This window comes from Brachyhypopomus gauderio, chromosome 6 (genome assembly GCF_052324685.1).
Source record: "Brachyhypopomus gauderio isolate BG-103 chromosome 6, BGAUD_0.2, whole genome shotgun sequence".
NCBI classification, from domain to species: Eukaryota; Metazoa; Chordata; class Actinopteri; order Gymnotiformes; family Hypopomidae; genus Brachyhypopomus; species Brachyhypopomus gauderio.
This window is the reverse complement of record NC_135216.1, coordinates 33,474,738-33,491,296: the sequence shown is the minus strand read 5'-3', so window position 1 is coordinate 33,491,296 and position 16,559 is coordinate 33,474,738. Positions and strand designations below refer to the sequence as shown.

The following is a 16,559-nucleotide window of genomic DNA, read 5'->3' as shown; positions in this document are numbered from 1 at the left end:
TCTTTTCCACTTGAAACTTTTTTTAGGAGCGTACGGACAATCGCTTACCACCATAGACTGCATGGTGACTCCTCAAGGAAACGTTTCCCCTCTCTCTCCTTAAATGCTCGCGCGCTAAACACGCACCCCGGATTGGTGTGTTGAGATTGCCTCCTCATTGGTTCATCAGAGTTTTGTTAACTGTTTGAAGTTACTCAAAGTAAGCATATTTGTGTGCGCATGCGCTGTTCTGTTCAGGGGAGTGGGTGTGTGTGACTAGGTGTGTTGTTCTGTTCAGGGGAGTGGGTGTGTGTGACTAGGGGTGTGTGCGTTGTTCTGTTCAGGGGAGTGGGTGTGTGTGTGTGTGTGTGTGTGTGTGTGAGAGACTACGGGTGTGTGTGTGTCTGAGATCCCTATCTTTTAGCGCTGGTCTGTGTGACTAGGGTTTGTGCGCTGTTCTGTTCAGGGTGTGTGTGTGTCTGTGTGTGTGTGTGTGTGTGTGTCACAGGTGTCTAGGGTTATACGGCTCCGGTGAGTCAACATCAAAGAAGATCAAAATAATGTTTTAATTAACCTTATCAAGCAAAATATCAAATACTCTTTGGTCGTCTTGACGTGATTAATGTGATGATGATGTCATGAGTTGGGGTGGAGGGGCGGAGGGGTGGAGGGGAGTGGGGGGGGGTGGAGGGGAGGGGGAGGGGTAAGGGGCGGGGTCAACTAGAGGTCAAAGTCGTAAATCACTTTTTTGGAATATGCCGTCCTCTACTATCTCTATCATGAGGCAGGTTGGGATCCATGTGCAGGTCAAAAGGTTTAATAGAGGACAATCCAGAAAACATAGTCGTACAAGCAGGGGTCGAATAATCCAGATAACAGAGGCAACATCGAGGACAAGGCAAAGGCAACGTCGAGAGAACCAGGCAGCGAGATCATACACAGAGAGGCTAAACAGATATAAACGCTCGGTATGCAAACTAAGAAAGAATGGCAATAATTCGCAAAGAGCAAGAGGGCTGGGCAGTGTTAAATACGCTTGTTAATCAGATGAAATGACAGACAGCTGGGCCATACTAGAACTCTGGGGACCTGACACCCATGTTATTTCATTCAGTGTACATGTAGAGTTACTTCATCAGTTACCAATACCTCATATTGTCATATTTTTCACTGATCATTATTTTGCACTTTGTAGTTTATAATTATATTACATAGTCTATTTGTTATATTTTACCCATTTCATAAATGGCCAGGATCTCCACAGGACCACCAGTGTGTAGGCATTATTTGAGCAGTGGCTCACTACAACTCAGCAGTGACAGTGACATGGTAATGACATGTTAGTATGCAGAGTTTTTAACACTAGAGCTCCTGAGAATTCAGGATTCTGAGGACATCACCCCTCCTTCTTCTCCTTCTTGCCAGCAATTAGCAAAGCCAAACATCACCCTTTATTATGTTAATTCACAGAGCAAGACTGAGGCAGCAGCCTCACCCAGAAAGTCTCTGATCACAGAGATCACAGATCACAAACAAGCAGAAACACAAATGCTTCTATCAAATGCTTCTAACACAAATATAGATAGATAGATAGTATAAGAAATGTACAAAGAGCAAGATTCAAGCCTGCTGTTTAGATCATAAACAAGCAGAAACACAAATGCTTCTATCAAATGCTTGTAACACAAATATAGATAGATAGATAGATAGATAGATAGATAGATAGTATAAGAAATGTACAAAGAGCAAGATTCAAGCCTGCTGTTTAGATCATAAACAAGCAGAAACACAAATGCTTCTATCAAATGCTTCTAACACAAATATAGATAGATAGATAGATAGTATAAGAAATGTACAAAGAGCAAGATTCAAGCCTGCTGTTTAGATCACAAACAAGCAGAAACACAAATGCTTCTATCAAATGCTTCTAACACAAATATAGATAGATAGATAGTATAAGAAATGTACAAAGAGCAAGATTCAAGCCTGCTGTTTAGATCATAAACAAGCAGAAACACAAATGCTTCTATCAAATGCTTCTAACACAAATATAGATAGATAGATAGATAGATAGATAGATAGATAGATAGATAGATAGATAGATAGATAGATAGTATGAGAAATGTACAAAGAGCTAGATTCAAGCCTGCTGTTTAGATCACAAACAAGCAGAAACACAAATGCTTCTATCAAATGCTTCTAACACAAATATATATATATATAGATAGATAGATAGATAGATAGATAGATAGAGAGCACATGAATTTGTTTTCCTGTCTTTTCCTCTCATTTTCCAGCCTGCTGTTTAGATCACAACATTTATCAGTGATGCAGTGATGCAACGCGACCATGCTAATTTTCGCTAGCAATGATATGGGATTTCCTATATAACATTAGCATCAAGCTAATTGCGCCATATAATTTCTTAGCTTTTCAAACGCGAATTCAAACGCGGAAACAGAAAGTGTTTGATTACAACAAATATTATATAGTATAGTATATGAAATATACAAAGAGCAAGATTCAAACATTTTTATTTATTTTTATTGTTTGACGGGACTCATTAGAGAAACTGTCGTCTCTACGTGCGATTGAATTGTAACTTTTGAAACACGAGTCTACAAATTTTCTGCCGTTTGTTGTAGTATCGGTAACATACAGTCTGCTTGTAACTTCAACTTTTTCGTGAAGTATCACGTTTGGTGTTTTGGTCATATGAGCTTGGGGGTGAGCCAGCTTGTGCTTTGGCAGGCGTATGAGCTGGGGGTGAGCCGCTTCCACCGCATTACCAAGACAATGGGCGTTAATCCCTTCACAGCAGGGGAGTGGGCTACATGGACCCTACCAAGCCCTGTGAAATTTTTCACTTCTCTAGGAGCTCTAGTGTTAAACATTTAATCTGCTGTGCTGAGATTTGTCCACTAAATATATTACACCATAAATATCCATACAGCAGTGTCCTGTGGTCAGATAGTGACCACTGATGAAGGACTAGAGGAAGACTAACACAAATCTGCAGCAACCGTTAGCTACCATCAATAATTATAGATGTACATGATGGACCAGCGAGCTAGGCGAGGTAATACAATGACAATTACTCAGGACAGTGAGTGTACATAGATTTTTGAACTTGCAGCAGCACTGTTTTTTTTTTTTTTTGTTTAATTCTGTAGCAGCACAACACACATTAAAATTCCATGTCAGTGTCACTGCTGTGCACTGCTGATAATCCACCACTTAAATCTCATTTGATCACTGTAATTATTATGTACAAAGTACTCTTCTATGATAAGTAAAGCAGATAAAATGTGTTTATACTAGTGGTGGGCCGTTAACGGCGGTCGTTAATTTGATACTCTTATCGGACGATATAAAATTTATCGCCGTTAATCTGTTTTTAAAGTTGGGTTGGGAACTGGGTCAAAATGGGTAAACAAACTAGGATGACTTTCAACTTGATAGTTTAGCTCGGCTGTAATCCTAACCAAATTGCACAGTAGGGGCAAGAACGAGTTCTTAAACCTGTGAATTACAAATCGTACATGTTTTTACATGGATGCAGCCACGAAGTCGCCAGGTTTGCTTCATGGAAAATTCAATTTTAGGAACGTAAAGTGTTACCGGAGCGGAGCTCGGAGTGATCGTTTTCTGCATGGTCCTAGCGCTAGATTCGTCGCTATTTAAATATTTCTTTTTAACCGTTAAAACTATAGAGGAAAATTACGTCCGTGAGGTTAAATGTACTAAATGTTGGCTTACATTTCAAATATCATGTTTAGCTGAATAAACATGTTATTTAATGTACAGTATGTAGGCTTACAAATTCATGTTTAACTGAATAAACCGTTGAACACGAGTAGCCTACATTTTATTGAGCATGTTTTTTTTTTCTTCAAGTATCAAAGTAGAACAGCTTCCTCAAGCAGTCATTGATGCATTTTGGAAACAGGAGATGGGCCCCTGGTCTAATGCACCCTCTGTATTAAGAAACCCTATCTCAAAAACTGACTTTTAGTCATTACTTGGGTAGCACTCATATGAGCCATTTTAATATAGATTAATTTCAAGATTTCAGTGAGATTAATCTAGATTAAAAAAAGTAATCTATGCCCACCCCTAGTTTATACACAAGGCAGGTGTAACTAATTAAGTCGCTTTTCAGTAATATAAACATCTAGTGCTCTGATTGTATCTGTACTAGTGTTGTCACGATACTAAGAATTACAACTTCGATACGATACTTTCAAAAATATTGAAATTCGATACCATTTTTGATACCAAAGTAAGATACTGTGATACTGTGCTGTGCAAAAAAGTCACGTTTGCAGGGTTCATACACATTTTACAAGGTGGAATTAAAACACTTGTACGAGCAGCTGAGATCTGAACCAATTGGAGTTTGTGCAGAGATTTCAGAGGAAGACCGTAAAGAAGAGAATTACAGTAGTCCAAACGAGCAGTAACAAGATTGTGGACCAGAATGGCAGTAGTGTGTGATGAGAGAGAAAGGCGAAGACGATTAATATTTCTGAGGTGGAAATAAGCAGTACGAGTAATATTGTTTATGTGGGATTGAAATGACAAGGTATTATCTAGGATGACACCCAGGCTCTTTACTTGAACAGAAGGAGAAACGGAACAATTATCAATATTGAGAGTAAAATTATTTGCTTTGGAGAGATTAGACTTGGTGCCAACAAGAAGTATCTCTGTTTTATTTCCATTTAGTTTGAGAAAATTGTGAGAAAACCAGGTTTTAATTTCAACTAAACAATCTGCAAGAACGGGTGAGGGAAAATTAGAAGACTTACTTGAAAGATAGAGCTGGGTGTCATCCGCGTAACAGTGAAAATTTATATTGTATTTGCGAAAAATTATACCTAAGGGAAGAAGATAAACCATAAAGAGAAGGGGGCCCAGGACAGAGCCTTGAGGCACACCAGCAGTAACAGGAGAGGATTGAGAAGTGGAAGTTTTAAGCTGTATAAACTGAGAACGATCTGATAAATATGATTTAAACCAGGTAAATGAAGTGTAGGTTATTCCAATAGAGGACAATCTGTGAAGAAGAATGGAATGACAAACAGTGTCGAAAGCAGCACTCAGATCCAAGAGAATAAGAATAGAGAGAAGACCAGAATCGGCTGCAGAGAGGAGATCATTAGTAACTCTAACCAGAGCTGTTTCTGTGCTATGGGAAGATCGAAAGCCAGATTGGAAATTTTCATATAAAACATTGTGTGATAGATATGAGTGAAGCTGAGCTGCAACAACTTTCTCTAAAATTTTTGAAATGAATGGGAGATTAGAAATAGGTCTTAGGTTATTAAAATCAGACGGATCAGCACCAGGTTTTTTTAAGATTGGAGTAATAGCTGCCGTTTTAAATTTAATTTAAATAATTTAGCACACTTCACTAATTCACCCCATAGAGGACCCAAGTTTTGCTAGCAGAAGTCCATAACAATTTCTCAATATCCCAATAAAATACGTACCACAAATGTTACAACAATTTGAAGGTGTCACAACAGCACTCACCCCCACCCCTATCCTTAGTTAGCCTGTTTCTAGTTAAATGAAATGAAATGTGCCATATTTGTCAATTGTGAATTTACACGGCAATCAAAATTTGTTCTCCGCATTTACCCATCTGTTCAATTAGAATACACACACTAGATGAGTGTTAGGGACTAAAGAGCAAAGGTCTGAAGGTGCTGTGGGGCATTGCTGGACCAACATTAATCAGAACATAGCATTAAGACTGGAACAAGTGTAGGGGTGGAATACTGATTATTGAGTGTACGTAACATGGTTGAAGGTGAGGATTAAAACATGTTTATTTTGTCTCTGTATATCAAGTTGTGATGCGTCAGAGTTCAATGTCCTACATAAACTAGTTCATTCATTCAGGTAAGAGGTGTAAGACACAGAGGAATCTGCTCTTTTACCCTAACTAGGACATTTATTTGTCTGTTGGAGCAGAAACAGGGGTCGTGACCTTCAGCACCAGATCACAGGGCTCACATTCTGTCACCATTTACATTAAATGCTTTTCTTACTTTCCTCTGTTGCCATCTGTATAAATGATTAGTGCAGAGAACAGAGGAAGGGATGTTACCTGCCTACACCAGTGATGTAATACCTGCACACAGAGGACATGACTCAAACACCAGTTCACCAAGCCTCCTTCTCCGATGTGCCTGTGGAACATGGTGTCTGCCTACTTGATATGGATTAATCACAGCTACATACACACATATAAAAAATAATTTTTTACTAATAATTAGCTAAGATAGATAGATAGATAGATAGAAGTTTATTTAATCCCAGTGGGAAATTCACATATTGCAGCAACTCCAGTACAATCAAAAACAAAATACACTATACAAACTTAAGATTAAAGAGAATGATAATAATAATAACAGTATCATAAATTAAAAAACACACAGCTGTGGCATGACAGTAATAAGCAGTTCACAGTGATCTCTTTAGGATATATAAAAGAGATAAACGATAGATAAACAATCTTGTGCTTGAAAAGTAACAAAACTACCTGTCGCTGCTCGCAGTTAGGATTTCAAACTACCACTCCCCTTTGATGCAACTCATGAACTAGAAATGAATGAATGTTCAACTTATGTAGCGCTTTTCTAGATACTCAAGGTCGATAATTCTGATTTGCTAGCTTAGTCACATGGTGAGGTTCATAGGTCAATGTGGCCATCTTAGACTGAGCTGTGCACGTGATGAAGTACGTGTAACGACTTTACAAGCATCTCTATCCATCCTCACGTTTTGTGCCATATCTTTCACTGTTTGTAAGTAAAACCTATTGCAGTATGTTTTAAGATATGCATTAGTAGAACATTACAAATATATGTGACCTGTTAGTACAGTTAACTGCATTTCTGTTTCATGCTCTGTGTGGATACATGGTCATGGTGCTTTGCAAATGTTGGTGTACACTGTATTAAGAGATGTGATGATTGTTTGCAGTATCACAAGTGAAATGGGAATTTGGAAAAAGTAAACACTGAAGACACTGAAACGCCTTTGGTCCAACTCTTTATTCAAACCCTATTGTTTAGCTATCTGTCAAGTTGTATTAGGCTACATGCAATAAGGACAGAATAGTGAAAAAACACTGCAAAACCGGCACCTAACACAGGATCAGTGGTGAAGCACTTGTTTATGCTAATTGATATGCCTTGGAGGAGTCAATAATTATGGAGGAAGCGGACAAAACAGAGGGACAGCAAACTCATGAGATGAGGTCAGTCACCTCTAGCTCATCTTTGGGGTCAAAAAGATCCGCAGCTAGTCTGGCTGCTGCTCAAGCTCGAGCAAGAGCAGAGGCAGCACGAGCCAGTTTAATCAACAAAGAAACAGCTGTTAAACTAGAAAAGGTTCGTATGGAGGGTACTTTGATGGCGATACAACAAGAAAAAGAGGTTGCTGCTGCTTTGGCTGAAGCAAAAATATTCGAAGAGGCTGCCGAGCTCAGCTTTGGTGGTAGTCAGAAGAACACCTCAATTAATTTACCTGCAGTAGATCCAAAAGAGCACACCAGCAATTATGTAGAACAGCATTTTCAAACACAAGCACATCAGTGCCCGCCCACCTCCTTCACCCTCTCCTCAAGAATGTGATGTCAAACAGGAAGATGAGGCTCATCAAGTCCAGGCAGGCTCTAGATCCCATATGCCTAGCCTCTCATTTTATGGTGAAAGGTCCGCTCAAGAGGCCACGTTATATCCCAAAGAACCAAAAAAAGAAGAGGATCATCATGTACAAGCTCCTGTACAAGCGTATACAGCCTTTCAAACACATCCTCCTCCACATGAAAACACAGCAGTAAGTGACATCGCCAAGTTCCTTGTCCGTCGTGAGCTGTTAAGTTCTGGGCTCCTCAGGTTTGACGATCGCCCAGAAAATTACTGGGCTTGGAAGACGTCTTTCTTGAATGCCAAGGCAGGTCTGAACCTCTCTCCAAGTGAGGAACTAGATCTTTTGATGAAGTGGCTTGGACATCAGTCAGCTGAGTATGTGAAGAGAATCTGAGCTGTGCATGTTGGGTATCCTGATATTGGTCTCAAGAAAGCTTGGGAGAGATTAGAAGAGACCTACGGAGCCTCCGAAGTTGTTGAAAAGGCCCTTCTGGACAAAATTGAAAACTTCCCTAAACTCAACAACAAAGATCCCCTAAAGCTCAGGGAGCTTGGAGATTTATTGCTTGAAGTGGAGTCTGCAAAATTGGAAGGCTACTTGTTAGGGCTTTCATACTTGGACACATCAAGAGGTGTTAATCCAATTGTTGAAAAGTTACCTCACAATCTGCAGGAAAGATGGATTTCTTAAGGGTCTCAATATAAAAAACTACACAAAGTCTTCTGTCAAAGAGGGGGACTTGGTCTTGCTGAAGGACATTCAAGTTAAGAGAAACGAATGGCCTATGGCTCGCATAACACAAGTTTTTCCTGGCAGTGATGGGAACGTCAGGAAAGTTGAGCTTAAAGTTGTTAAAGGTGGTACTGCAAGGACTTGCCTCAGACCAATTTCCCAAATAATCTATCTCATGTCACCATCATAGATGGCAATAATTTTGATAGGGTATAATGGTATTTTACAATTCCAGACACTGAAGACACTGAAACACCTTTGGTCCAACTCTTTATTCAAACCCTATTGTTTAGCTATCTGTCAAGTTGTATTAGGCTACATGCAATAAGGACAGAATAGCATACTCTCTACCGGGAAAGTGCTAGCATCAGACTTATAATTGATTCACATATGATATAATACAGAATTTGTTATAAAATAAAATAGGAAAACAACAGTAACAAAACAGTGCAGTGTTATTTTCATGAGTTCTTTGCTGATCGGATACTATGTTACATATCTTTCAGTAATAGTCTTCAGCAGAGTTGTATAGTAACGAAGTAGAACTACTACACTACTGTACTTAAGTACTAAAATACTCTATCTGTACTTTACTGGAATATTGTTTTCGGTCGTGCACCTCTCAATTTTTGTGCGTGCGAAGTTACAAGGTGGAATTCATGCACTTGTACGGCACTTTGAAGGTCCATTTTCAGTATTTTCCAGCACCTTCAGCTTAATTTACATATTTATACAAATACACACATACTTGAAGTTATTCCAAATAATTCACTTTTTATCTCATGAAAAGAGATGGTACCGTGTTTGGTAACAGCAGATGAGCAGCATAAGTGCTGCATAATAAGCTTGTTGGCGTTTTAATGTACATATATTGGCACCTTCCACACCTTCAACATCGAGTGATCATGGCGGTGAGGAAGGAAACCACCCTGGCCCTACCTAGAGACAGTGTTTGCGTTTGCTGGAGTGAAAGTAAATTCCTATAGGATGAAGTGCCATCTCAGCATCCCTAAAGAGTGTGAAATATTGGCCTTCAAAAATTCACCTTCGAACTTGAAGAAACACATCAATGTAAGTTATAAATATAATGCACAGAAGACACACCAGCTTTAGCTGTTAGTAAGCGCTAGTTAGGTTAGATATCTTAGCTAACTAACCTAATTATGTTCATGATAGTATGTTCAGTATTCACTTAACATTAGCTGGCAATCATAAAGGTGATGTCATGCTGAATTGTGTTTTTAGCAACAGTAAGCCGTGTCTCTTCATGCTGACTAATCGTGCTCATTTTTATAGTGTAGTGTTCTCAAGTCTCACGCATTGAGCGTGTGACACGCATTTTACCGTCTTCACACGCCACACTTCCGATTTCACATGGCGAAAAAAAAAAAAATCTAGTTTATTTACCTCTGATCCATATATATGTCGCCCTCCATGGCGATCGATCGCAAAATACCACTATGTTCGCCACCCCCCCCCCCCCCCCCCCCCCCAACAACTTACGTTCGCCTCATTTTCTCAGCTAAATTAAGGCAAACTTGTACTTTTGTGTCAAACCTAAGACATAGCGGGATATAGGTTATCTGTTTTTTGTGTACGAAGTGTTAAGCCCAGTTTTTTAAGTTGCTATTTGTTTTTACATACAGAACATTTGTATTTGTGGTCTTTGACAGCTTTGATTTGTAAGTGATATACACTACCATTCAAAAGTTTGGGGTCACTTAGAAATGTTCTTATTTTTGAAAGAAAAGCTGTTTTTTTTTATTTAGCTAACATTAAATGCATCAAAAATACACTCTATACATTATTAATGTGGTAAATGACTATTCTAGCTGTAAACATCTGGTTTTTAATGCAATATCTACATAGATGTATGGAGACCCATTTCCAACAACCATCACTCCAGTGTTCTAATGTTACATTGTGTTTGCTAACTCTGTAAGGAGGCTATTGGATATTTAGAAAACCCTTGAGCAAGTAGGTTAGCACAGCTGAAAACAGTTTTTAGAGAAGCTATAAAACTGACCTTCCTTTGAGCTAGTTGAGAATCTGGAGCATTACAATTGTTGGTTCGATTAAACTCACAAAATGGCCAGAAAAAGACAACTTTCAATTGAAACTCAACAGTCTATTCTTGTTCTGAGAAATGAAAGCTATTCCATGCAAGACATTGCCAAGAAACTGAAGATTTCCTACAATGGTGTGTACTGCTCCCTTCAGAGGAGAGCACAGACAGGCTCTAACCAGAGTAGAAGGAGATGTGGAAGGCCCCGCTGCACAACTGAGCAAGAAGACAAGTACATCAGAGTCTCAAGTTTGAGAAATCAACGCCTCACAGGTCTTCAACTGGCAGCTTCATTAAATAGTACCCGCAAAACGCCAGTGTTAACGTCTACAGTGAAGAGGCAACTCCGGGATGCTGGCCTTCAGGGCAGAGTGGCAAAGAAAAAGCCATATCTGGCTAATAAAAGAAAAAGATTAATATGGGCAAAAGAACACAGACATTGGACAGAGGAAGATTGGAAAAAAGTGTTATGGACAGATGAATCAAAGTTTGAGGTGTTTGGATCACACAGACGAACATTTGTGAGACGCAGAACAACTGAAAAGATGCTGGAAGAGTGCCTGACACCATCTGAAATTAAATGTGCCATATTTTGTCAATTGTGATTTTTACACCCCAATCGAAATTTGTCCTCCGCTTTTAACCCATCTGTGCAGTCAGAACACACACACACTAGTGATTACTAGGGGGCTGTGGATCACACGTGCCCAGAGCAGTGGGCAGCCCTAGCCCGGTGCCCGGGGAGCAGTTGGGGTTAGGTGCCTTGCTCAAGGGCACCTCAGTCATGGCCTGTCTGGGAATCGAACCCACGACCCTCCGGTCACAAGACCAGTTCCCTAACCACCAGGCCATGACTAAAAATATTGAAATAAATGCTAATCTTCTCTGTATCTGTCAAACATGGTGGAGGTAATGTGATGGTCTGGGGTTGCTTTGGTGCTGGTAAAGTGGGAGATTTGAACAAGGTAAAAGGGATTTTGAATAAGGAAGGCTATCACTCCATTTTGCAACACCATGCCATACCCTGTGGACAGCGCTTGATTGGAGCCAATTTCATCCTGCAACAGGACAATGACCCAAAGCACACCTCCAAATTATGCACAAACTATTTAGAGAAGAAGCAGGCAGCTGGTGTTTTATCGGTAATGGAGTGGCCAGCGCAGTCACCAGATCTCAACCCCATTGAGCTGTTGTGGGAGCAGCTTGACCGTATGGTATGAAAAAAGTGCCCATTAACCCAATCAAACTTGTGGGAGCGGCTTCTGGAAGCATGGGGTGAAATTTCTCCAGATTACCTCAGCAAATTAACAGCCAGAATGCCAAAGGTCTGCAATGCTGCAATTGCTGCTAAGGGAGCTTTCTTTGACGAAAGCAAAGTTTAAAGTAGAAAATTATTTCAAAAAAAAAAAAATACATTATTTCTACCTTGTCAATGTCTGGACTATATTTCTATTCATTTTGTAACTCATTTGATAAATAAAAGTATGAGATTTCAGGGAAAACAAAATTGTCTAGGTGACCCCAAACTTTTGAATGGTAGTGTATAAAAACAACTGATAATCAAACTTTGACAGCTTTCTTTAATTAACTCAAAACACAGTACTTGTACTTTTTACTTTCAGTACTTGAGTAATACATTTTAGAATAAACTACTTGCAATACTTAATTACAAAAAATACTGAATACTTCTGTCCTTCTACTTAAGTAAAGTTTTTAAAGAACACTTCTACTCAAGTCACTTTTTTGATAGAGTACTTGTACTTTTACTCACGTATGGGTCTCTAATACTTTATACAACACTGGTCTTCCGTGTTACTGTGTGAAGTACAAAGACTTTCCAGTGTTTGGTGGTTCTTCTTCATGGTATTGAAGAGTTGTGGAATGTCTTCAGTACACAGGAGCTCATTCCCTGCTATTTGTTCTGCTGCCTTCATCACTTCCTCCATCATCTTCATCACTGGTTCGTCAAGGATGAATCTCCGAGTCTGAACTTCAACCACTCTGGTCTTCCCACTCAGGTCACTCAGGAGGTGGACGACACTTCTCACTCTCCCCTGGAACTCAGCTACACTCTCTCTCTTCTCCTTCACCTGCTGGATTTCACCACGGATCTGCTCCACCTCGTCATGTTTCTGTCTGATGTCGAGTTCTAAATGGGAAATCCTGAACTGGTAGTCAGACACTTTACCTTTGTAATTTTCCACTTCAGTCTCAAATTTTCTCACATCCTCTTGAGCCACTCTGATGGCATCTGAGGCTTGAGTCATTTTTACTGCACCAGCAATCACCATGGCAGTCCCTAAATAGAGAGAGGGTTATATATTAACTTAAAGCTCAGATAAAGTTTATGCTTATTAAAACCCTCACATGCTGTACAGATTACATAAAAATACTGTATTTCTTACCAGCAACCCATCCAATACCTGGATAGAGGAACAGTCCCCCCCCAACTCCTGTTACTATCTCAGCATCACGTCTCCTCTTTTCCTGATTTAATTTAGTTTCTTCAGCTGAGTCCAGATTGTGTCTGTCCTGCTCTAAAGCACTTTTAGAGATATTCAGTAACTTTTCATTAGACATCTGCTCTGTTCTCAAGTTGCTTAAGGTAGATTCTGTATCTCTTATTTGCTGTTCACATTTTCCTTCAACTTCTGTAAGTTTCTCAATGTGTTGATCAAGACCCTTCAGTCCTGTACTGGCTGCCTGTTCTGACTCCTCCAGACTCTGCTGGGTCTCCACTATCTGCTGTCTGATGGAGGTGTAGTTGGAGCACTGTCCACTAATGGGATCTACATCTGCATCTATGAGGGACTCATAGACTCTGGTGATGGAGATGATGCCGTTCTTCAGAGGAATGATAACAGCCTCGGCTGTGTCCTTCAGCAAAACCCTGTGGAGAAGCAGACAAGACATGTCAAAATGTATTAATAGATCAGATTTATACTGTGATTATTAATTCTATGTAAAACTTGTGCAGGTCTGTATTTAAGACGTAGCTGCTTACCCAGATGGGTAGATCTGGGTCATCTTAACCTGATTATAAGATAAACATGAATTCTCTTATTCAAGCTGAGATCGTTTTGGCTCTTTTTTCATTAGCATGCTTTTATTTTGCAGTTGCAGTCTACTTGAAAAATTGTGTCATGGTTCACCAGACAACCAGCCAGAGGGATGGATATGCCCATTACCCCCCTCCCCTGTGTCCTCCATATCTCTCTCTCTCTCTCTCTCTCTCTCTCTCTCTCTCTCTCACACACACACACACACGCAAGGCAAGTTTATTTATATAGCACCTTTCATGCACACTTGCAATTCAAAGTGCTTTACACGAGAAAAGAAGAAGCTTGTTACGACCCAGAATCTATCACCTTGGGAAGACAAGAACTGACAGAGAACCAGACTAACACGCACAAGCATACAAGAAACAAATGCAACACACAACGTTAACAAGGCACCCAACAGGTGAGACGAATAACATAGTGTGACAAACACACACAGAATGTAAGAACACGCAGACGGACGTAAACAAACACAGACATGGTGGAAGGGAGGAGTCAGGATGTACTGTGACAATTCATTGCTATGGAAACAAGAGTTCATCATTTACCCTTCCTATAATCTAACTTTAACAGTTCTAACCAGCTGCAGCATTTCAAACATATAAGAACCATATTTGCCTGAAATGCCCTAATATTTCAGGAAATAACATAGAAATAATCACATATTTGACACATTTAGTCTATTGTCTTGTTTATTAATAATAAGTGCATGTTGTTTGTCCCTGCAGTGCTGCAGTGAAGAACTCAACCGAGGTAACGGTAACGGTATCATTCCTCTGAAGAACGGCATCATCTCCATCACCAGTGTCTGAGCCCCCCCACCCCCCCCCACCCCCCCACCCACACCCACCCACACCCACCCACACACACACACACACACACACACCTCCCTATGTCCTGACTACTGATTATCTGCACCTGCTTGTTATTCTTTGTTCATCCCTCTGTTTTAACCCACAGTGACGCTCATCTAGTTCAAGCTGACTTGAATAGTTCACTTGTTTTACATGTACAAGCGATAAATGTACCGTATCTTGAAATTCCATTGAAAGAACATGAAGATGTTAGAATTGTGTGTTTTAAAAATACTACCTTTAAATAAAATGTATGCTAGATTGGTAGTAGCTAGCTACTGGAGCAAATTCTAACCAAACTACCATATATTTTAAGTATAAGTTAACATAAATAAATAGCACATAATCTACTTATTCTTCTTCATTACCATCTCTTTTAATGTTAAAAAAGTGAATTGACCATTTTGAGTATGCTGTATTTGTATTTGTATAAATATGTAATTTAGTGTGTGAAGGTAAATCATATAATACCCCATGTATACAGAAAGTGGGGATAAAGATTCACCTACCTTGGTAATAGATGTGATGTGGACGACTGAACGAGATGGTCTTTTGGAATGGAACATCATTACAGCACTGCAGAGTGTTGCTTATATAGTCTCCCCCTCCCTCCTCTCTGCTGATGCTGACAATACTGCATCATGAATAATCTATCCCTGCAGATAGATGTTGGCTCCTGCCCACAGCCAGAGGAGAAATGTTGTGTTTTCCAGGACATTGAAACAGAAAGAAAATGTTAATAATACAGTGACTGAATTTCACAAATGGGAGTTTACATCCCAGAACCAGTTGACATACCACTGAGACTGGAACAATGTTGGGGTGGAACATGGATTATTTATTGAATGCAGCATGTAGTTAGAGGTTTTAGCAATCTTATTCTTTATAGATGAGGCTGATATTCAAACATGCTTATTCTGTCTGTGTGTAGATCATACACAAGATGCTTCAGAGTTCAGTGTCCTCCATATACTAGTTCATTCATTCAGTTAAGATGTGTAAGACAAGGGCATTTACACCAGGGGTCGTGACCTTCAGCACCAGATCACTGGGCTCAGATTTTCTTAACATTTGCATTAAACAATTATATAAATTGAAACATTCATTCATTCATTCATTCAAACACTTTCCTCACTTTTATCTCATCACAATACAGCCCTGAACCCTCCCTTCAGGTGTGCCTATGTGTTTGCATTCCTCTGTATATGACCACTTCTGTGTGTGTGTGTGTGTGTGTGTGTGTGTGTGTGTGTGTGTGTTTGTGTGTTATTCATCACATTTGTCTCATCTCGTTACCTGCTTACACAACAAAAGTCTTACATTGATGTTATATTCATGAGATCTTTACAGATCAGATGCTGTACTGCATATCTTCAGTGTTACTGTGTGAGAGCTGCCAGTCTTTGGTGAGTCTCCCTCATGGTACTGATGAGTTGTGGTATGTCTTCAGTACACAGGAGCTCATTCCCTGTGACGACCCCTTGGACTAGGTGTCATTGTGTGCTTGTGTTCTGTTGTATAGGGGTATGATCCAGATGTGCCTCCGCCCCATTGGCCCAGAGTCGCATGGTCACCGGATTGGCTGCCTAATTCCGGCGCATTGTTGAACTGCCTATAAAACGACAGTCCTGACCAGGAAAAGGGAGAGCGTTTTCTCTGTAGTTGTGCACAAAGTTTTGACTGTTCTGTGTGTGTTTGCTCTGTATATATCTACCGTACTTTGCTTTATAACCCTGTGTGCTATGTCTATCTGCTACTGGATGTCAAGAATTTCCCTCTGGGATCAATAAAGTAAGTGTCTGTCTGTCTGTCTGTCTGTCTTTTTGACATGTTACCCAGCCAACATGTCCACATGGGCCCTGCATGTGATTTAACTGGGCAGTATGGGTTTTATCTGTAAATGTAATGTAAATGTAAATGTGCCTTATTTGTCAATTGTGATTTTTTACACTGCAATCGAAATTTGTCCTCCGCAAATCCGCAAAACCAGTGATTACTAGGGGGCTGTGGTGCACACATGCCCAGAGCGGTGGGCAGCCCTAGCCCGGCGCCCGGGGAGCAGTCTGGGCATGGGCTTAGAGAGGGCTTTTTGAAGGGTTCTGATTTGTGGAATAAACCACTGGCCCAATACCCCTCACCTCCACTCATGCGCCCCCCACGGAAGTCTAGAACGTTCTCCCACGGTGACTGAAAGTAAGATTT

At 40.1% G+C, this 16,559-nt stretch overlaps 1 protein-coding gene and 1 long non-coding RNA gene across 3 annotated transcripts in view; one reads left to right on the top strand and one right to left on the bottom strand.

The window, feature by feature from the left end:
• The window catches only part of LOC143517749 (uncharacterized), a 52,438-nt gene extending 38,116 nt beyond the window's left edge, over positions 1 to 14,322 (top strand). Inside the window, exon 3 of the long non-coding RNA XR_013132042.1 lies at positions 14,232 to 14,322. This is a non-coding gene — a long non-coding RNA (uncharacterized LOC143517749). The remainder of the gene's footprint in view (positions 1 to 14,231) is intronic.
• Positions 1 to 16,559, bottom strand: part of LOC143517748 (uncharacterized) — a 76,043-nt gene that overhangs the window by 33,851 nt on the left and 25,633 nt on the right. The window contains exons 3-6 of one of the 2 annotated variants that reach the window (XM_077010534.1): positions 14,867 to 15,033; positions 13,449 to 13,477; positions 12,850 to 13,334; positions 12,216 to 12,743 (exon numbers count right to left, since the gene is read on the bottom strand). In XM_077010534.1, coding sequence (XP_076866649.1) covers positions 12,226 to 12,743; positions 12,850 to 13,334; positions 13,449 to 13,477; positions 14,867 to 14,926 — 1,092 coding nt within the window. In that variant the 5' untranslated portion in view covers positions 14,927 to 15,033 and the 3' untranslated portion in view covers positions 12,216 to 12,225. Of the gene's footprint in view, positions 1 to 9,860; positions 12,744 to 12,849; positions 13,335 to 13,448; positions 13,478 to 14,866; positions 15,034 to 16,559 lie in introns of those variants that run through there. The other variant, XM_077010532.1, reaches the window with a different exon arrangement.